Source organism: Oncorhynchus tshawytscha, linkage group LG26 (assembly GCF_018296145.1).
Source record: "Oncorhynchus tshawytscha isolate Ot180627B linkage group LG26, Otsh_v2.0, whole genome shotgun sequence".
Lineage (NCBI taxonomy): Eukaryota > Metazoa > Chordata > Actinopteri > Salmoniformes > Salmonidae > Oncorhynchus > Oncorhynchus tshawytscha.
The window spans coordinates 5,622,170-5,644,941 of NC_056454.1; the positions used below are offsets into that span (position 1 = coordinate 5,622,170).

The following is a 22,772-nucleotide window of genomic DNA, read 5'->3' on the forward strand; positions in this document are numbered from 1 at the left end:
GAAGACGGCATTTAGCACCACCTCAGGTCATTATGAGTACCTGGTCATGCCATATGGGTTGATGAATGCTCCATCAGTTTTCCAATCATTTGTAGATGAGATCTTCAGGGACCTGCACGGGCAGGGTGTAGTGGTGTATATCGATGATATTCTGATATACTCTGCTACACGCGCCGAGCATGTGTCCCTGGTGCGCAGGGTGCTTGGTCGCCCGTTGGAGCATGATCTATATGTCAAGTCTGAGAAATGCTTGTTTTTCCAACAATCCATCTCCTTCCTAGGGCATCGGATTTCCACTTCAGGAGTGGAGATGGAGAGCGACCGCATCACAGCCGTGCGTAATTGGCCGACTCCAACCACGGTAAAGGAGTTGCAGCGTTTTTTTGGGGTTTTCCAATTACTACCGGAGGTTTATCCGGGGTTTTGGTCAGGTGGCAGCTCCCATTACCTCACTGCTAAAGGGGGGCCCGGTGCGCTTGCAGTGGTCGGCTGAGGCGAACAGGGCTTTTGAGCACCTGAAGACTCTGTTTACCTCGGTGCCTGTGCTGGCTCATCCGGATCCCTCTTTGCCATTCATAGTGGAGGTGGACGCATACGTCACTCCTCCACTAACCTCACTCCCTTTCAATGTGTATTAGGGTATCAGCCGGTTCTGGCTCCTTGGCATCAGAGCCAGACTGAGGCCCCTGCGGTGGACAATTGGTTTCGGCACGCTGAGGAGACCTGGGAGGCAGCCCACGTCCACCTTCAGCGTGCCATAAGGCGCCAGAAAATTGGCGCAGACCGTCGCCGCAGTGAGGCCCCAGTGTTCGCACCAGGGGACAGGGTCTGGCACTCGACCCGAAACCTGCCCCTCTGCCTGCTCTGCCGGAAGCTGGGTCCGCGGTTTGTGGGGCCGTTTAAAGTCCTGAGGAGAGTGAACAAGGTATGTTATAGGTTACAACTACCCACTCATTACCGTATTAACCCCTCGTTCCATGTGTCTCTTCTCAGGCCGATGGTGGCTGGCCCGCTCCAGGAGGCTGAAGTGCGTAATGTTCCTCCGCCTCCTCTAGACATCGAGGGGGTCCCGGCGTACTCTGTTCGATCCATTTTGGATTCGAGACGTCGGGCGAGGGGCCTTCAGTACCTCGTGGACTGGGAGGGGTACGGGCCGGAGGAGAGATGCTGGGTTCCGGTGGAGGACGTGTTAGATCCTTCCATGTTATCAGAATTCCACCGTCTCTATCCGGATCGCCCTGCACCTCGCCTTCCGGGTCGTCCCAGAGGCCTTCCAGGTCGTCCCCAAACCGGACGTGCGCCATCGTGCGCCAATTAATTTTGTCCCTCTACACCAAACACGATCACGACACGCAGGTTGAAATATCAAAACAAACTCTGAACCAATTATATTAATTTGGGGACAGATCAAAACCCATGAAACATTTATGGCAATGTAGCTAGCTAGCTTGCAGTTGCTAGCTAATTTGCCCTATTTAGCTAGTTTGCTGTTGCAAGCTAATTTGTCCTGGTATATAAACGTTGAGTTGTTATTTTACCTGAAATGCACAAGGTCCTCTACTCCGACAATTAATCCATACATAAACGGTCAACCAAATAATTTATTTTCATCTCTCCTCCTTCCAGGCTTTTTCTTCTTTGGATTTTATATGGCGATTGGCATCTAACTTTCATAGGTGTATTACCACGACCGACCACCCTCAGTTCATCTTTCAATCACCCATGTGGGTATACCAATGTACCAATGAGGAGATGGCATGTGGGTATCTGCTTCTATAAACCAATGAGGAGATGGGAGAGGCAGGACTTGCGCCGCGTTCAGCCTCACAAATAGAACTGACTTCTATTTTAGCGCCTGCCAACACAGACGCTCGCGCGAGCAGTGTTGGTGCAATGATTGAATAACATGTATGTGTACATTTATTTTGGTGTGGTCAGCATGTTGTGTAGTAAGCTTTGTGTAGTAAGCAACTTATGTGTGATCCCCAATCAGAAAACAACGATAGACAGCTGCCTCTGATTGGGAAACACACAAGGCCAAAAACAAAGAAATAGAAAACATTTTATGTGCGTAAAATCAGGCAAACCTCCATGCAATCTCAATAGACAAACATTAGCAGTAGAAAGGTCTTGCTGAAGAGCTCAGTGACTTTCAACATGGCACCGTCATAGGATCCTACCTTTCCAACAAGTCAGTTGTTAAAATTTCTGTCCTGCTAGCGCTGCACTGTAAGTGTTGTTATTGTGAAGTGGAAACTTTTAGGAGCAACAACGGCTCAGCCACGAAGTGGTAGGCCACACAAGCTCACAGAAAAGGGACCGTTTAGTGTGAAGTGCGTAGAATATAAAAATTGTCTGTCCTCGGTTGAAACACTCTCTACTGAGTTCCAAACTATCTCTGGAAGCAACGTCAGCACAATAACTGTTCTTCGGGAGCTTAAAGAAATGGGTTTCCATGGCCGAGCAGCCACACACAAGCCTAAGACCACAATACGAATGCCAAGCATTGGCTGGAGTGGTGTAATGCTCCCCACCATTGGACTCTGGAGCAGTGGAAACGTGTTCTCTGGAGTGATGAATCACGCTTCACCATGTGGCAGTCCGACGGACAAATCTGGGTTTGACGGATGAGAGGAGAACGCTAACTGGCCCAATGCATAGCGCCAACTGTAAAGTTTGGTGGAGGAGTAATAATGGTCTGGGGCTGTTTTTCATGGTTTCGGGCGAGGCCCCAGTGAAGGGAAATCTTAACGCTGCAGCAGACAATGCCGTTCTAGACGATTCTGTGCTTCTTTTGTTGCAACTGTTTGGGGAAGGCCCTTTGCTTTTTCAGCAAGACAATGCCAATCTGCACAAAAGTGAGGTCCATACAGAAATGGTTTGTCGAGATTGGTGTGGAAGAACTGCAAATCAAATCAAATCAAATCAAATTTTATTTGTCACATACACATGGTTAGCAGATGTTAATGCGAGTGTAGCGAAATGCTTGTGCTTCTAGTTCCGACAATGCAGTAATAACCAACAAGTAATCTAACTAACAATTCCAAAAAACTACTGTCTTATACACAGTGTAAGGGGATAAAGAATATGTACATAAGGATATATGAATGAGTGATGGTACAGAGCAGCATAGGCAAGATACAGTAGATGATATCGAGTACAGTATATACATATGAGATGAGTATGTAAACCAAGTGGCATAGTTAAAGTGGCTAGTGATACATGTATTACATAAGGATGCAGTCGATGATATAGAGTACAGTATCTACGTATGCATATGAGATGAATAATGTAGGGTAAGTAACATTATATAAGGTAGCATTGTTTAAAGTGGCTAGTGATATATTTACATCATTTCCCATCAATTCCCATTATTAAAGTGGCTGGAGTAGAGTCAGTGTCATTGACAGTGTGTTGGCAGTAGCCACTCAATGTTAGTGGTGGCTGTTTAACAGTCTGATGGCCTTGAGATAGAAGCTGTTTTTCAGTCTCTCGGTCCCAGCTTTGATGCACCTGTACTGACCTCGCCTTCTGGATGACAGCGGGGTGAGCAGGCAGTGGCTCGGGTGGTTGATGTCCTTGATGATCTTTATGGCCTTCCTGTAGCATCGGGTGGTGTAGGTGTCCTGGAGGGCAGGTAGTTTGCCCCCGGTGATGCGTTGTGCAGACCTCACTACCCTCTGGAGAGCCTTACGGTTGAGGGCCTTACAGTTGCCATACCAGGCGGTGATACAGCCCGCCAGGATGCTCTCGATTGTGCATCTGTAGAAGTTTGTGAGTGCTTTTGGTGACAAACCGAATTTCTTCAGCCTCCTGAGGTTGAAGAGGCGCTGCTGCGCCTTCCTCACGATGCTGTCTGTGTGAGTGGACCAATTCAGTTTGTCTGTGATGTGTATGCCGAGGAACTTAAAACTTGCTACCCTCTCCACTACTGTTCCATCGATGTGGATGGGGGGGTGTTCCCTCTGCTGTTTCCTGAAGTCCACAATCATCTCCTTAGTTTTGTTGACGTTGAGTGTGAGGTTATTTTCCTGACACAACACTCCGAGGGCCCTCACCTCCTCCCTGTAGGCCGTCTCGTCGTTGTTGGTAATCAAGCCTACCACTGTTGTGTCGTCCGCAAACTTGATGATTGAGTTGGAGGCGTGCGTGGCCACGCAGTCGTGGGTGAACAGGGAGTACAGGAGAGGGCTCAGAACGCACCCTTGTGGGGCCCCAGTGTTGAGGATCAGCGGGGAGGAGATGTTGTTGCCTACCCTCACCACCTGGGGGCGGCCCGTCAGGAACTCCAGTACCCAGTTGCACAGGGCGGGTTCGAGACCCAGGGTCTCGAGCTTGATGACGAGTTTGGAGGGTACTATGGTGTTGAATGCCGAGCTGTAGTCGATGAACAGCATTCTCACATAGGTATTCCTCTTGTCCAGATGGGTTAGGGCAGTGTGCAGTGTGGTTGAGATTGCATCGTCAGTGGACCTATTTGGGCGGTAAGCAAATTGGAGTGGGTCTAGGGTGTCAGGTAGGGTGGAGGTGATATGGTCCTTGACTAGTCTCTCAAAGCACTTCATGATGACGGATGTGAGTGCTACGGGGCGGTAGTCGTTTAGCTCAGTTACCTTAGCTTTCTTGGGAACAGGAACAATGGTGGCCCTCTTGAAGCATGTGGGAACAGCAGACTGGTACAGGGATTGATTGAATATGTCCGTAAACACACCGGCCAGCTGGTCTGCGCATGCTCTGAGGGCGCGACTGGGGATGCCGTCTGGGCCTGCAGCCTTGCGAGGGTTAACACGTTTAAATGTCTTACTCACTTCGGCTGCAGTGAAGGAGAGACCGCATGTTTTCGTTGCAGGCCGTGTCAGTGGCACTGTATTGTCCTCAAAGCGGGCAAAAAAGTTATTTAGTCTGCCTGGGAGCAAGACATCCTGGTCCGTGACTGGGCTGGGTTTCTTCCTGTAGTCCGTGATTGACTGTAGACCCTGCCACATGCCTCTTGTGTCTGAGCCGTTGAATTGAGATTCTACTTTGTCTCTGTACTGGCGCTTAGCTTGTTTGATAGCCTTGCGGAGGGAATAGCTGCACTGATGGATTTCAATCATGTTACCAGACACCTTGCCCTGATTAAAAGCAGTGGTTCACGCCTTCAGTTTCACACGAATGCTGCCATCAATCCACGGTTTCTGGTTAGGGAATGTTTTAATCGTTGCTATGGGAACGACATCTTCAACGCACGTTCTAATGAACTCGCACACCGAATCAGCGTATTCGTCAATGTTGTTGTCTGACGCAATACGAAACATCTCCCAGTCCACGTGATGGAAGCAGTCTTGGAGTGTGGAGTCAGCTTGGTCGGACCAGCGTTGGACAGACCTCAGCGTGGGAGCCTCTTGTTTTAGTTTCTGTCTGTAGGCAGGGATCAACAAAATGGTGTCGTGGTCAGCTTTTCCGAAAGGGGGGCGGGGCAGGGCCTTATATGCGTCGCGGAAGTTAGAGTAACAATGATCCAGGGTCTTTCCACCCCTGGTTGCGCAATCGATATGCTGATAAAATTTAGGGAGTCTTGTTTTCAGATTAGCCTTGTTAAAATCCCCAGCTACAATGAATGCAGCCTCCGGATAAATCGTTTCCAGTTTGCAGAGAGTTTAATAAAGTTCGTTCAGAGCCATCGATGTGTCTGCTTGGGGGATATATACGGCTGTGATTATAATCGAAGAGAATTCTCTTGGTAGATAATGCGGTCCACATTTGATTGTGAGGAATTCTAAATCAGGTGAACTGAAGGATTTGAGTTCCTGTATGTTTCTTTCATCACACCATGTCACGTTGGCCATGAGGCATACGCCCCCGCCCCTCTTCTTACCAGAAAGATGTTTGTTTCTGTCGGCGCGATGCGTGGAGAAACCCGCTGGCTGCACCGCTTCGGATAGCGTCTCTCCAGTTAGCCATGTTTCCGTGAAGCATAGAACGTTACAGTCTCTGATGTCCCTCTGGAATGCTACCCTTGCTCGGATTTCATCAACCTTGTTGTCAAGAGACTGGACATTGGCAAGAAGAATGCTAGGGAGTGGTGCACGGTGTGCCCGTCTCCGGAGTCTGACCAGAAGAACGCTTCGTTTCCCTCTTTTTCTGAGTCGTTTTTTTGGGTCGCTGCATGTAATCCACTCCGTTGTCCTGGTTGTAAGGCAGAACACAGGATCCGCGTCACGAAAAACATATTCTTGGTCGTACTGATGGTGAGTTGACGCTGATCTTATATTCAGTAGTTCTTCTCGGCTGTATGTAATGAAACCTAAGATGACCTGGGGTACTAGTGTAAGAAATAACACGTAAAAAAACAAAAAACTGCATAGTTTCCTAGGAACGCGAAGCGAGGCGGCCATCTCTGTCGGCGCCGGAAGTATACTGGCCTACACAGAGCCTTGACCTCAACCCCATCGAACACCTTTGAATTGGAATGCCGACTGCGATCCAGACCTAATTGCCCAACATCAGTGCCTGACTTCACTAATGCTCTTGTGGCTGAATGGAAGCAAGTCCTCGCAGCAATGTTCCAACATCTAGTGGACAGCCTTCCCAGGAGAGTGGCGGCTGTTATGGCAGCAAAACTCCATATTAATACCCATGATTTTGGAAAGAGATGTTGGACGAGCAGGTGTCCACATAATTGTACACTACATGACCAAAAGTATGTAAGGTCCCTCAGTCAAGCAGTGAATTTCAAACACAGATTCAACCACAAAGACCAGGGAGGTTTTCCAATGTCTCACAAAGAAGGGCACCTATTGGTAGATGGGTAAAAAAAAGTACACATTGAATATCTCTTTGAGCATGGTGAAGCTATTAATTACACTTTGGAGGGTGTATCAATACACCTAGTCAATACAAAGGTATAGGTGTCCTCCTTAACTCAGTTGCCGAAGAGGAAGGAAACCGCTATGGATTTCCCCATGAGGCCAATAGTGACTTAAAAAAAAAAGTATTTATTTTATTTTACCTTTATTTAACTAGGCAAGTCAGTTAAGAACAAATTCTTATTTTCAATAACGGCCTAGGAACAGTGGGTTAACTGCCTGTTCAGGGGCAGAATGACTTGTACCTTGTCAGCTCAGGGATTTGAACTTGCAACCTTTCAGTTACTAGTCCAACACTCTAACCACTAGGCCACCCTGCCACCACTTTAATAGTTACAGAGTTGAATGGCTATAGGAGAAAACTGAGGATGGATCAACAACATTGTAGTTACTACACAATACTAACCTATTTGACAGAGTGAAAAGGACGGAATAAAAATATAATTATATTTGCAACAAGGCACTAAAGTAATACTGCAAAAAAATGTGGCAAAGCAATTAACATTTTTTATTCAGGACAAAAAGTTATGTTTGGGGCAATTCCAATACAACACATTACTGAGTACCACTCTCAGTGGTTTTTATTATATATTATCAAGCATAGTAGTGGTTGCATCATGTTATGTGTATGCTTGTAATCGTTAAGGACTGGGGAGTTTGTCAGGATAAAAAAATAAATGGATTGGAGATAAGCACAGGCAAAATCCTAGAGGAAAACCAGATTCAGTCTGCTTTTTACCAGACACTGGGAGAAGAATCTACACGAATTGCTTACCATGAAAACGGTGAATGTTCCTGAGTGGCCAAGCTACAGTTTTGACTTAAATCTACTTGAAGATCTATGGCAAGACCTGGAAATGGTTGTTTATCAATGATCAACAACCAATTTGACAGAGCTTGAGGAATTTTGAAAACAATAAATGGGCAAATGTTATCCATTAACATCTTAGAGACATAACCAGAAAGACTCACCGTTGTAATTGATGCCAAAGGTGCTCCTTCTCAGGGGTGTGAATAATTATTTAAATGAGATATTTCTGTCATTCATTTTCAATAAATGTTCTAACATTTCTACAAATATGGGTGAGAAAAAACATTATTTAATAAATGTTTACTTCAGTCTGTAACAACAAAATGTGAAATAAGTCAAGTGGTATGAATGCTTTCTGAAGTTACTGTATGTCTCATACAAGAAGTTTTCAAAAACGTATCTGTCCAGTTCACAGTTTGGGCAAGTTTGTACTATTTGTGATGGATATTTATTTGCACTGAATTTAAATGGGTAATGCAATTTCTTGTTTGTATTTTATTTACTGAGAGCCAGGGCCATACTCAGACATAATTTATATATGAAGCATATGTGTTTAGTGAGTCCACTAGATCAGAGGTAGTAAGGATGACCAGGGTTGTTCTCTTGATACATGTGTGAATTGGACCATTGTCTGTCCTGCTAAGCATTAAAAATGTACTTTTGGTATCAGGGAAAATGTTTGGAGTAAAAAGTACATGCTTTTCTTTAGGAATGTAGTGATGTGTCACATCCTGATCTCTTTCACCAGTCCTTGTGATTGTCTCCACCCCCTCCAGGTGTCGCTTATTTTCCCCAGTGCATTTATCCCTGTTTCCTGTCTCTCTTTGCCAGTTCGTCTTGTATGTTTGTCAACTCAATCAGTGTGTTTTTTCGTGTACTCCTTTTTCTCTACTCTTCACTAGTCCTCCAGGTTTTGACCCTTGCCTGTTTTCTGGACTCCATTCCCACCTGCCTGACCATTCTGCCTGCCCTGACCTTGAGCCTGCCTGCCCTTCGTTACCTACTGTACTCTGAACTGGTTTTGACCTTTTGCCTGTACATGATCATTCTCTTGCCTACCCCTTTTTGGAATAATAAACATCTAAGACTCCAACCATCTGCCTCCTGTGTATCGCCGTGTGCCCTTATAGTGAAGTAAAAGTTAAAAATAACCATATAGTGAAAATAACCAGTAGTCTACCTAAATCATGAAAATGAAGTGTCATCACACATAGCATGCATATGGTATGGTAACCATGAACTTTTCTCATAACATCATAACCATCATGTCAAATTTGGTCCATGTCAATATTTATCAATTGTCCACTGTTACTACATAAAAATATAATACAGATGCATGTAACACATTGCTAACACTTTATAATAACTTTTTACAAGCCAATAATAGATAATTTATAAGGCATGTGTTAATGACTTACACATGTTACACAAATCACACGTCTTATAAATTATGCTCGGGGGGTTGGATTGTGTATAAAGACACATTTCTGTTTTATAAGTTAATGGATAATAAAGTACATCTGATCTTATATTAATATTACTATAAAGTGCTACAAACACATCTACAATAGTCAACCAATGTGACTAGTGGTCTTGCAAACCCATACAACATTCTGTCTTGTCTAGACCAGGACTCTCCATCTCTGTTTCTGGAAAGCTACCGTCCTGTAGGTTTTCGCTCCAACCCTAATCTAGTGCAGCTGATTCCAATAATAAGCTTGTTGATAAGCTGAATCAAGTTATTTACAACTGGGTTTAAAACCTAAAGTAGGGTAGCTTTCCAGACACAGGGCTGGGGAGTCCTGATCTAGACTATGACCTTTTTGAACTCACCAGTCTCTTTTTTGGGAGACACCTCTGGTTGTTGCCGGGTCACTGGGGGCTGCTGAATCGGGCGTGACGACGGAGGGGTAGTCTGGAGAAAGACGTTAAAACAGCATTGAAAAACAAACATAAAAATATATCCAGCTGAGCTCCAAAGGAAAAAAAACGTGCATATTGATCCCACATGAGTATTTGTAGATCTTAAACAAAGAAAACCATGTTCATGTTTTTGTTGTTATGGGGTAATAATATGACCTAATATGATCATAAAAATACATCCAGCTCCAAGGAAAACTCAAAGTTGGCTTCCCAACTGGGTCAGGGTCAAAGACCATAACACCAAGACATGCTAACCTCTCACCATTACCAATAACAGGGGAGATTAGCCTTGGGGGTATGATGTCAATAATTTCAGACTTCACTGTATGTACTATATGTTTTGTGTTTTATTTTTGTTATGGCTTAATCATACATGCTAATTGTTGGCAGACTAGCACAGTGCTAATGGTTGGCAGACTAGCGCAGACTAGACGGTGTCCATTATCTAATTTCCTCTCGGGCTAGCTTACCCTAAACAAATTGATACCGATTACCAAGCAAACACACTCTCTCTTCCCCTCTGTGAGGTAGTCTCTACAGTGGTGTTGCAAAGAGCTGTGATGGTGGCGCCAAGTTTATGTGCGCCCATTATGAATATACAACAGTGAGTTGGTCCAGTGAGTGAGATGGTGGGTGTACTTTCTCCCACTGGGAGCGGATGGGATGGCGCCAAGCAGCAGGTATTTTGGTTGGGAGGAACATGTCTGGCAACAGGAATGTGACCCGTTTTGGGCTCCAGCTCTTAAGATAGTGGTCAGAGAATAGAGTGGAGGAGATGGTGTGTGTGTGCACTTGTTTCAGTGTGTGTGTCTGGGTGTAAGTGTCAGGTTGTGTGTGTTGGGGAGTAGAGACAAGGAAGGACTGCCAAAGATCTGTCATCACTGCTAGCGCTCTACAGATGGGACAATCTGTAGAGGGGAAGAGGGGAGGCCATTTCCAGACTCACCTCCCTCAGTGAGAGGAAGATAACACCTAACGCCCCCGTTTTCTAAACTCATTCTTCACCAGGTGACACGCTTTGTCACCTGTGGAATCTGAGAGGGGAGTACTGGGTGGGACAGATGAATGGATAGATGGATGGAGGGGGGCAATTTGAAATAAAAAGTATGGAATTCTTCACAAAATTAAGCAGTTTCCTCTGTGGACAAACATTCTTCCTTTTGTAGGGCCTGAAGTTGACTGTGTGAAGAATTAGACTTGTGATTGTTATATGACAGATCCAAGGGATATATATAATAAAACAAACCTGCATGTATACTCCCATGCATTCATCGTTTCTGAGAGGTGGGAGTGAAGAGGGTGGGGACAGACGAGGCACTTGGTGGTGATGGATTTGAAAAACACAACTTAATTTAACCATAGAAGGCACAAGCCCAATTTTGCCCGATGCAGATTTAAACTTGTCTGCTATATGTTCTCTGAACAAAACTATTTAGGCCACAAAGCTGATGCAATAAGGTAAAGTTGGCACAAGGACCAGATTCACACACCGAATACACACACGCCTAATCCCGGACTCCATATGAGATTCGAGACACAATTGTGTGAGAAATGTAATGAAATAAGAAGTCTGTTTACTTCACTGTCACGAGCTGAGTCTTAAAAGAAAACAAATCTCACACAATATTAAATTATACGCACTTTCACCCAGACAATTGGGTAATGGGAGTTTCCAAGTTTTCTTAAGCTTGACGGTAGGTAACTCATTCTACCAAAATCTGTTTAATGGAGCAGAAACGATGTTGTCGCTTTTTTCTGCAGTGCGGATTTGAGTGAAATCCTGCCCTTAGTGCACTGTGTAATGATGACAACTCACAAGTCCTTCAATCACACACAAATCCGCCGTCAGACAGGCTAAAACTCAGACAATCTGGTCAGACAGGCATTATATGTTGCAATGAAACAACTTGATGGAAAGTCAAAGTCAACAGTATGTTAGGTAACAGCTGTTCCATACGATGCTAATAAACACGTCGGGAGGATGGAAATCCCGTGTGAAGTGGCACAAGGCTTCAAAGTTGGCCTGTGCACCTGGAGCCCTGTGGAACCTACAAGGTCTGGCAGGCCAAAGACAGGCCAACTTCCCCCGTCATCTCTTTCCGTTACCTCCCTATTCCTGTTCTCTCAACTTTTAAATCTGATTGAGAAACCAGTCAAAATAGCAAAACAGGAACTTTGGCGATATCATAGCCCTGAGCTGGATCAGACACATCTGGCTGTCTACCTAGTCTTCCACTGTAATTGGACCGGCGTGCCCCGACAGTGCCGTTGTATGGAGGCTCGAGGTTGTGCTGCAACATTTGCTTATTGTAGAGGGTATTGTAATATCATAAAATGCATGGTCCACGTCTGTGTGTTTGTGTGGGGGAGATGATGCTCGTGTTAGTTTAGGACATTGTCCAGGTGATGACCCACAGCCAAACCGGCCATATACATTCCCCACTACCCACCCCCTCCCTATACAGCTCCCTACAGTTTGAAATAGCCAGATAACTCGGTTTCAATGTTGACCATATGTTAAAAGTACATGACTGTGGATGGTTACATCTCAAATTGCACCCTATTCCCAACATACAGTAGTGCACTATAGTAGTGAATAGGGTGCCATTTGAATAGCGTGCCCTACATAGTTTTACAGAGTTCCCTACATCCCTACTAAATAATGCATAGTCACTTTAATAAGTCTACCTACATGTACATTACCTCAATTACCTCGACTAACCAGTGCCCCCGCAATTGTTATTTTACTGCTGCTCATTAATTATTTGGTACTTTTATTTCTTACTCTTTTTTAGGTATTTTCTTAAAACTGCATTATTGGTTAAGGTAAGTTGGTAATTATTGGTAAGTAAGCATTTCACTGTAAGGTCTACCTACACCTGTTGTTTTCGGTGCATGTGACAAATACAATTTGATTTGATTTGTGTCCGCCGCTCACGAGAAGGGAGTGAAGTCCTGACACATCAAAAGGTGAAAAATTCACATGCTTGTGAGTGAACGGCAACATAAACAGATAAAATGGATTTCAGGGCACATACCGTAACTGTTGGTCTGTCGTCCTCAACCCACACATTTTTTTGTACCTCCGCGTCCCATTTGAAAGTACCCTATGGGGAGAGTAAGACAAAGGAGGCTCTACAACAACTGCGCAAAAAATATAAACACAACAAAAACAATTCCTAAGATTTTAGGCCGTAATTAGGCCGTAATGTATGGATTTCACATGTCTGGGAATACAGATACGCATCTGTTGGTCACAGATACCTTAAAAAAAGGTAGGGACATGGATCAGAAAACAAGTCCGTATCTGGTGATATCACCATTTGCCTCATGGAGCAGGACACATCTCCTTCGCATAGAGTTGATCAGGCTGTTGATTGTGGCCTGTGGAATGTTGTCCCACTCCTCTTCAATGGCTGTGCAACATTGCTGGATATTGACAGGAACTGGAGCATCCAAAACATGCTCAATGGGTGACATGTCTGGTGAGTATGCAGGCCATGGCAGAACTGGGCCATTTTCAGCTTGCAGGAATTATGTACAGATCCTTGAGGAATGTTGCCGGGCATTATCTTTCTGAAACATTAGGTGATGGCAGCGGATTTTTTAATTTATTTTATTTCACCTTTATTTAACCAGATACAACTGCGACCTGGCCAAGATAAAGCAAAGCAGTGCGACAAAAACAACAACACAGAGTTACACATAAACAAACGTACAGTCAATAACACACAAAAAAAATGATGAATGGCACGATGAATGGATGAATGGCACGCCAATGGGCCTCAGGATCTGGTCACGGTATCTCTGTACATTCAAATTGCCATTGATAAAATGCAATTGTGTTTGTTGTCCCTTGCAAATGCCTGCCCTACCATGAACCCACCGCCACCATGGGGCACTCTGTTTACAACATTGACATCAGCAAACCGCTTGCCCACATGACGCCATACACGTGGTCTGCGGTTGTGAGGCCGGTTGAATGTGCTTACGGTAGAGAAATTAACGTTACATTTTCTGGCAGCATCTCACTGGTGGACATTCCTGCAGTCAGCATGCCAATTGCACGCTCCCTCAAAACTTGAAACATCTGTGGCATTGTGTTGTGTGACAAAACTGCACATTTTAGAGTGGCCTTTTATTGTCCACAGCAAAAGGTGCACCTGTGTAATGATCATGCTGTTTAATCAGCATCTTGATATACCACACCATTCAGGTTGATGGATTACATAGGCAAAGGAGAAATGCTCACTAACAGGGATGTAAACGAATTCGTGCACAAAATTTGAGAGAAATACGCTTTTTGGGCGCGTGAAAAATTTCTGGGATCTTTTATTTCAGCTCATGAAACCTACACTTTACATGTTGCATTTATATTTTTGTTCAGTGTTGTAAAAACCCATCATGTGGTGACATTACCAAACCTACAACCAGTACATAGCCAAGCCTTTCTGCTCACACTCTCTGACCTTTGAAACGTCACAGATAACCTGGTTTTAACCTTAATTTTAACATAAAAATGTCAAACGATCATACCGAGCCTTTCTTCTTCCCGTCCAGTTTCCCTTCCACATCGCCGCTTCCGCCATCTCCTGAAGCCTGGGCGGGGAGAGACCAGGGGTGTATTCATTAGTGCCAACCCTTAGCAAAACGTTTTGCAATGAAAAACGAATGTTTCTTCAGGTAGGTCCCTTCCGATTTCAGCCCCTTTGCTTCTGTTTGGTTGCTATTGTTCCCTCTAATTTCCCAAGTTCCCTCTAAGTTTAAGCCACCCCATATCCTGCTAAGGCAACAACTGTAGAAGCGCTACGCTGCACCACCTATGTTAATGTATGGGTGGCGGGTCAAGGGTCACTTACCACATCCGAGTCGTCCCCTTCCTCCTCACACTGTCTTTCAGCAGCCCGGGGGTTTCCAACAACCCTCAGCTCCCCAATCACCCCCTATGAAGGAAAACACACACAGGCAAGCGCATATACGCAGGCAGACACACACACAGACAGTTGTCAATACATGGCCTTTGATGTCTGGTGTCTGTATGTGTGGGGTGATGTAAAACAAGGCATGTTGCGGTGCTGCTGCACAGCTGGTCCTCTGCCTGTACAAGTCTGCATTCTTCTCCCACCATTAAGCCCACAAGCCATGGCCCTGCTCTAAACATAAACAAACATAAATCTTCCCTCTGAAGTCCTGTGTCTTCAAACATGTGTACCTGATCTGTGTGGTGGATTTGTTGTGGAATTGCCCCTTGTTGAAGAAGCTGAGGGGTTTAGTACAGTTGCCCCAGTGTTGAGCAATGAAATGGACGCATGTGATATGACACTCTCCTCTTCCACGGTCCCAGTCCATCAAACTCTCCACCACAGGAGCTTCTTTCAATGTATCGCATTAATAGCATCTTATCAAGTCAATCAAAAAACCAATCATGTGATTCAGGGGAATTTGCTTTTAACATGTTTTAAACGGATAAAAGCTCTAGTTATGAAGAGCTTCTCTTTCGATGAATGTCCACAATTGTGTTCACAAGCCTTCAATGTCCCTAAATAGCTATCAAATATATTTATTTAGTTGATTTTATGAGGACTTTTTTTCAGTAAGCTGTAGGCACCCTATGTGCTTTTCGTTTTCCACTGTTACTTCCAGGCCTGGGAGCAGGTGCTATCTTACCCTATCATAACCAAAAATAACAGGTTATATTACTCTGTTATTTATGTTTCTGTTGTCATTTGAGTATGTGTAAATGAACAATTTATAGCTTTATTTTAATTTTAAATATGTTAAAACTATCATGTCAATCTCATGGACTATCTATACATTTGACTTGAGTGGTTACATGTCTCTGGCTTATACCTCCTCAGTGCAGGCATAAGGGTTCAACACCCTGCGTTGAGTCAACAGATAATGCAATGATAAGTGTCTGAACTCGGGCAATGCCTGGGGTCTATGTAAACAACCATTGTTTACCTCAGCTGTCTCTAAGAACTGTCTTTAAAAAGATGAAAACCTCCCTTCCACACAGCTTGGAGAACAAAAGAGACAATGCTCTGACATTTGGCCAAACCCTTTTGTCTAAATCCCCTCATTTGGTCTTGTCAAGATAGGACAGACCGACTGAGCTGTCTTGAACCCAAATGAGAGCTATTTGGGATTCTGCTCTGAGCATTCCGAGGCCCTGAGGTGTACTTTGCTTGAAGACATGCCCAGAAAATGCCCAGCAAAATCAGTCAACAGTGGGTAGAACTACACACATTCACATATTTTAAAGGATATGCCATGGACATAAAACGAACCCACGTCCGCCAATCTTTTTCTATGTCTACCTCAGGGTTAATACGCACAAAAAGACTCCCTCGAGTTGCCCGTTAATGCTTTATTGGAATAAAGATATCATTGCTTCCTATGACCATGTTTTAAATCACCCAATTATCTTGGTTTAGTCAGACAGGGTTTACCATGTGTAAATGTATAGACAGAAAGTAAAACAATAATTACAATGCTGTCTGGGAACTAATGAATCATTGCAGAAATATGTAAGTTAGTCAAGCAATAAAAAAGATTCAATGTTGCGTTATTTGTCAAAAGGCAGGTCAAATGTCTTTCTCTTTCAGTATGTCTTCATACCTGTTCTCATTCTGACATCATATGATTGCATGGTTTACCATGTTGAGTACTCCCAACAGCACATATTTTTGCGAATAAGGTGTGCCTGTCCAGGGCTACAATAAAAATTAGTAATGTATGGGGTACTCAAGGACTGGAGTTGGGAAACACTAGCTTACGATACTGACTTGAATCTTATTATTGGAGCGGGATCTATTTAAGTTCAATCTCAACTTTTGCTTTATCCTAGCAACATTGTCTCAGCGCAAGCCAATATTCTGAAATAAAATGCACTCAATTTCATTCATTCATTTCAAACAGGGTTCATTCTCAGAATGTTAGGTCTTAGTCTTTACAGATTTGAATGTACAACTGGTAACACTTCAGTATAGGAATGATATTAAGCCACCGATTTGCAATATAAGTAGCATATTCATTGTTTCCTTATTCACACAAGTAGAAAATAAAACAGTGGATACAGGCTTGATGAATAGCTTATAGCACACAAAGACCTAACTAGCTACTTATTTATACACTTTTAAACTGCATATTAGTGACCACTATGTGATTCATATGCTTAAATATTACCCTACAATCTACTGAATGAGGAGATACAACAAATTCAGATGATGTCAGCAAAAACTAAACAAAGGGCACCGTCAATAGGCACCATCTTGCTTGTGCTCGGAACATAAGGCCGATTGTCCTGGTCACAGAAGCACCTGTCTGCTTGTGCCCTCTGCTTACAGGGAGACCTGTATTTGTGTGCTGGGTGCTGCAGAGCGACTAGGGGTCAGCTGCAGCACTTACACAGGGGGATGGAGGGGAGGGCCAACTGGAGCTAATTGATCCCCCACCATGAAGTCCACCAATTATACTTCTGTGTTTCCCCGGAGGAGACAGGGGATGGTCGGGGTCAGACCACTTTTATGTTTTGATTTAAAGCAGGCCAATTAAAGGCAATCAAATCATAAAAGGGTTGCCAAACCCGACGGTTTCGGTTTCACGTGTCTGAATCAGCCTGACTAGGAGGGCAACACTGACTGGTCTGATTTTTTGAGGGCTTGAGATAAGTGCACATAAGTCAAAACTATGAATTCATCTTGGACTGCATAGGACGTTCTGATTTCTGCTCAAGATTGAGCCAGAATTGCGGACTACATATCCTACTCTTATGCTATTATTATGCGATAGGCTATTCAGGATAGGGCCCTGAGTAAAATATAAGAGAGTTTGGCGTAGAATTGCCTTTCAAGTCCTTCAATCCAGGAAATTACAAATGACACATTTTCGCATTGACCAAGTTGAAACACAACGGACCCCGACTCTGATATTAAAAAGTCCAGTCATAGCATGATACATACCAGGAACTTATCGGGATCGGCCCCTCCGGCTTGGCCCACGAACACCCCGGCTCCGGCCTCCAGCGCCATCTCATCCGGGGACCTCTCGAAGCGTACCACCTGGGGTTGGTCATCGCAGTTGATGTAGAAGGTGATCTTGTCGTCCAGCACGGAGATGGAGAAGCGGTTCCACTGGTCGGCCAGGTTGTGCACGGGGAAGGTGGCCGCCACGTACGACACCTGCGAATCGGGCTCCGTGTAGTAGAAGATTACATTCTGCTTGTTCGCTTTGACCGGCGACAGCTTGACGCCCACATACATGATCTTCTGCGAGGCGTCTGTGACCGAAAAGATGACTCCGCCCTTGGTGGACTGGGGCTTCAGGTTGAAGAGGAGGGAGAAGTCCCGGTAGAAGGGGCTGGGAAGATGGGCACGTGCCAACTGGCCCGTGTTGGCGTCGGGACCGAAGACGTAGCCGGGGCTGTTGTCGGGACCATAGATCTTGGTGATCTCGTCTGGGGGAGGGTCCCCGATCAGTTGCAGGAGGGAGACACCGATCTCATCTACAGTAGAGAAACAGGAAGTTAGTACACAGCACACAGGAAACGCCTGGGCTGCATGGCAAGATTGGGTTAGCGTGCTCTATTAGTGTGTTGGGGTTTGACACAGTGGGTTTTGGTCTGCGAGGTAAAAGCAGACCGCCAACACTTTCTTTGTAGTGTTTTGGGAGTTTTTTGGGGAGGGAAGGGGGGCAGCAATGTTAATGAACCCAGTGTCCAGAGTCACTTGAAGATCTGCATTAACGTAATGATATTTCAATGATTCCTGGTCTAATATTTAAGAGAAATATGACCTGACATGGGAAACTTCCTTGGACTTGTAAAACATATATCACAACTTCAAGATAAATTGTGCATTGCATATCAACGTGAATCAACTCCACACGATAATGGTAATTAGATATCAGGGAAACATTACAAACAAATACATTATATGGCTGAAGTTAATTGCAACTGACACACAGCCAAACAAACCACTGTGCTAAAATACTTTGCAAAGCTACAGTAAACAATGACCTTTTGCTCTTAACTTTTGAAAGCCAACCCTATATGTGAGCATTTCTCAAAGGACCCAATTCAAACAAGCCAACTCATATTGTCTGCCTTCAAATAATGGAGTGGGTTATAAAAACTAATAGCAACTATGACATCCCCCAAAAAGCATGGGGAGAACACTTCTCCTGGGACCTACAAGAATCTAGATCCCTTCAACAGATGGAGTTATTTTAGCCCAAAGCCCCTTGTGAATGCATGCCGACATGACATTCTTCCCTCGCTGACATTGGATAAGGGGAACTCCATGCTAACCAGTCTAAGATTTGTTTTAACATGGGGTCAGTTAAGGACAGGCACCACACGCAAAAATGTCATTTATGCAGCTCCTTATCAATTTTGACATTTTGGGGGTATTTTGGTACATTTAAAATAAACATTTCAAAAAGTAGATGAAAATGTATATTTTTTGTTAGTTTATCATACTAGCATTATCAAAATGTCATGAATTGTAACCACTTTTAAATAGACATCCATCCATAATTTCAAAGCTCACTTCATTGAATCACATAATATAAAAGTCCTTTTCATAGATAATGTTACACACCGGAATATATGTAGTAACTGACTTTGAAGAGTGGTGATTGGGTCTAAATAGTTGTTTGGCATTTGGTAGTCTAATTTCAGTGTACTTTTCCCGAAAGTCAGACTCTTCCTGCATGCCAACACATTTTTCTCAGCCTCTCAGAAGCATCTGCATTCATCACAATTTGTGTGGTTATCTTGAAAAATTCTTCAGACTTATACATAGGGAATTGTTGATATGTTGTCAAAAAAATTCTAGAGGACATTTTCCTCAAAAGTATTTACAGATATTATGAAATAAATATTTATCCACAATCTGCTGTGTGTAAGTCCAGAGTGTCTTAACAAAATGAAACAAAAAAATGTAGGCTGACTTCATACAATGTCCAGAAAAAATGATTTGTGTTACATGCAAACACAGTATGTGCATATTTAATGAATGAAAATGCTATTAGGGTGTGGTGCCGCTTATTTCTATAATTCCCAGTGTTACATAACACTAATATGTGAGACAAATATTTTTGTGAGCAAATGTTTCATTTTGTCCTTATAGGTTGGTAGCAACATGTGAAAATCGTTGCGGTAATCTGTTGCAGCTCAAGTCGACTATGAAGCCCACAATGCAATGCTCTCTCTATGGGCTGGCTGGACGAAGCTACAATAATACTAAAGTCAATATCAGCATGTGAAATAGCTATTTAGCCGTAAAATCGCCAAACAAACTGCTCCATCAATATAGGAGAAATGTGTTAGTCCCTCTGTTAAATTACAAATTCCTTGAGGTTGGAATATCGCAAAAGCATGATCAATGGCTCATTCGAGAGAAGACAACCTCCCATGTTATGACATCAGCCAGTATTGAAATCTGACATGTATGATAGACATTTTCGCGATATAAAAGTCATACTCCTGTTAACTTCCAGTGTAGTGAGAGAGGCTTTATATTATTTAACTAGGCAAGTCAGTTAAGAACAAATTCTTATTTTACAAAGACGGCCTACCCCGGCCAAACCCTCCCCTAATAACCCGGTAGACACTGGGCCAATTGTGCGCCGCCCTATGGGACACCCGATCACAGCCGGTTGTGATACAGCCCGGGCTCGAACCAGGGTCTGTAGTCATGCCTCTAGCACCAAAAAGCAGTGCCTTAGACCGCTGCACCACTTGGGATTCTTAAATGCTATGTCATACCGGCCAAATGTATGTATGCTTGAACGGGAATAGCTCAGATACAGATGAAATCATGAAATGACCCAGGTAATCGACAGAACATCGCTGAAAGATGCACAAAAACAACATAGCATTCAAAATGGGTGAATCATTACTTGAAGTGACCCCATACTTATTTTGATTTCAAACGACAGCATTTCAAATAGATCCAAGGGGGATATGACTGACTGTATGTAATATTGCAAGGCACAAAGTGTACAACCAGTGTCTGTGGACCTTTTTCGTTGTCTGTATAAATTTGAAGTGACTAGGATCTTACAAGATCGTTAACAAAATTCGACACAGCTGAACAGAAAAGGGGAAGTCTGATTGAATAGACGTTGTAAGCTTTTTCTAACAGGTGCCTCCGGCTGCTTTTTCCTTTCTGTTTCGAAATTTGAATCACTTCTCACGCAATCATGTTTTGAAAAAAAAGTTAATCTAAAAAAGGGAGGATGGTCATCCTTGATTGTACCTCAATTGGAAACAGAGTTAATTAACACTGTATGCTTCAGTTAGATCAGATGCACTAAATACTGAAAACACTTCCTAAGACCATTGAGATATTATCACCCAGATTCTTGTTCTAGGGGTATACTGTAGATGTACATGTAAACCGAATGCTTATGACACTCATCACAACACATAATTATGATCACAAGATTATCACAAAGAAACACACAGTACCAGTCAAAAGTTTGGACACACCTACTCATTCAAGGGTTTTTCTTTATTTGTACTATTTTCTACATTGTAGAATAATAGTGAATACATCAAAGGTACACGTCTTAAAGTAATGATGGACTGTCATTTTTCTTTGCGTATTTGAAGTGTTCTTGCAATAATATGGACTTGGTCTTTTACCAATTAGGGATATCTTCTGTATACCTCCCTACCTTGTCACAACACAACTGATCAAACGCATTAAGGAGGAAATAAATTCCACAAATGGACTTTTAACAAGGCACACCTGTTAATTGAAATGCATTCCAGGTAAATACCTCATGAAGCTGGTCGAGATAATGCCAAAAGTGTGCAAAGCTGTCATCAAGGCAACAGTGGCTACTTTGAAGAATCTCAAATATAAAATATATTTTGACTTGTTTAACACTTTTGTGATTACATGATTCCATATGTGTTATTTCATAGTTGTCTTCACTATTATTCTACAATGTAGAAAATAGTAAAATAAAGAAAAACCCATGAATGAGTAGGTGCGACAAAACTTTTGACTGGTACTGTAAGTCTAAGATTTTTCAGGCTGTAGTTTTGTAAGTAGAAGAAGATAATCATGCACTGCATACTCTGCATGAGGATAAATTCTGCATAAGAAATTCATTCCATAAAAAAAATACAAAATAATGATACATTTCTTAAATTCCATCAATTCCTGAATTTGACCGAATGGAATCAGTGAATTCATTCATTTTATGGAATTTATTTAAAAGAATTCCTGACTTCTACTCTAACACCTTTCAGCACACACACAACAGTTCCCCTTTAATTCGGTGACATCTGTTAAATGCCATTATGTCAGTGCAACAGGAAACCTACAGCTGTGTTCCCCAAATATCTGTGCTCCCTCTTCCGTCACCCCGGGTGAATGGTATGGGATCAGTGTATAATAATGGGGGAAGTTTTGAAAAGAAACAGAGAACACAAAGACGTGTGTGTCCTCTCGACCTCAAATCCGCATCTTGTGATTTGTAGTGAGAAAATGCACCTCTATCGCACGGTGATAAGCAAATAACCTTGCACAAATTGTCCTATTTCATCATAATTCTAATTCAAAATATAAATCAATACATCTTTATAAATATTGAATTTATGGGAGATAAAAATCTTATCAGTCAAGGATAAAGAAGACACTTCAAATGGGAAGTAATGCAAAACAAATGTTTTTTTTTCTACAAAACCTCTACAAGTTTGTTTGATCATGTTTGAGCATCAGCTGATATGTTTTACCTCCTTTACAAAACGTTCTTTGAGAACCTTCAGATGACAGATAAACAAGTTCTATGAGTCATTACACAAGGTTCAAAGTCCTCCTGGGGATCTATGAGAAGTGTAGGCCATTAGGGCCTGCAGGTGGTTAGGTTGAAAGGTAAAATATATGAGGTAATCTACTTAACCCAATGCCAAAGCTACGGAAGAGCACTCCTATAAACTTAATTTAAAAAAGGAAATAACAGGGGGTCCTTCCTGTGTCTCGCTTATTGCATTGCCAATCTATCAGTGTCAGAGATCAGAGATTAGAACATCATTTGACAGAACTGAAGAAAAAGCCAAACAACTCTCAAGTGGGTCATGATCTGTTTTCCAACACAGCTAGACACTAATGTGCGCATACCAACACGATAATGTTGGATTTGAAAGTTCAACTTGCATAATACTGTATATG

At 43.1% G+C, this 22,772-nt stretch overlaps 1 protein-coding gene across 3 annotated transcripts in view; it reads right to left on the reverse strand.

The window, feature by feature from the left end:
* Positions 1-22,772, reverse strand: part of LOC112225087 (collagen alpha-1(XVIII) chain) — a 179,044-nt gene that overhangs the window by 62,750 nt on the left and 93,522 nt on the right. For all 3 annotated transcript variants that reach the window (XM_024388712.2, XM_024388710.2, XM_024388709.2), the window contains 5 exons: positions 17,547-18,088; positions 14,442-14,525; positions 14,119-14,181; positions 12,621-12,689; positions 9,493-9,574 (listed from right to left, as the gene is read on the reverse strand). In XM_024388712.2, the coding sequence (XP_024244480.1) occupies positions 9,493-9,574; positions 12,621-12,689; positions 14,119-14,181; positions 14,442-14,525; positions 17,547-18,088 (840 nt within the window). The remainder of the gene's footprint in view (positions 1-9,492; positions 9,575-12,620; positions 12,690-14,118; positions 14,182-14,441; positions 14,526-17,546; positions 18,089-22,772) is intronic.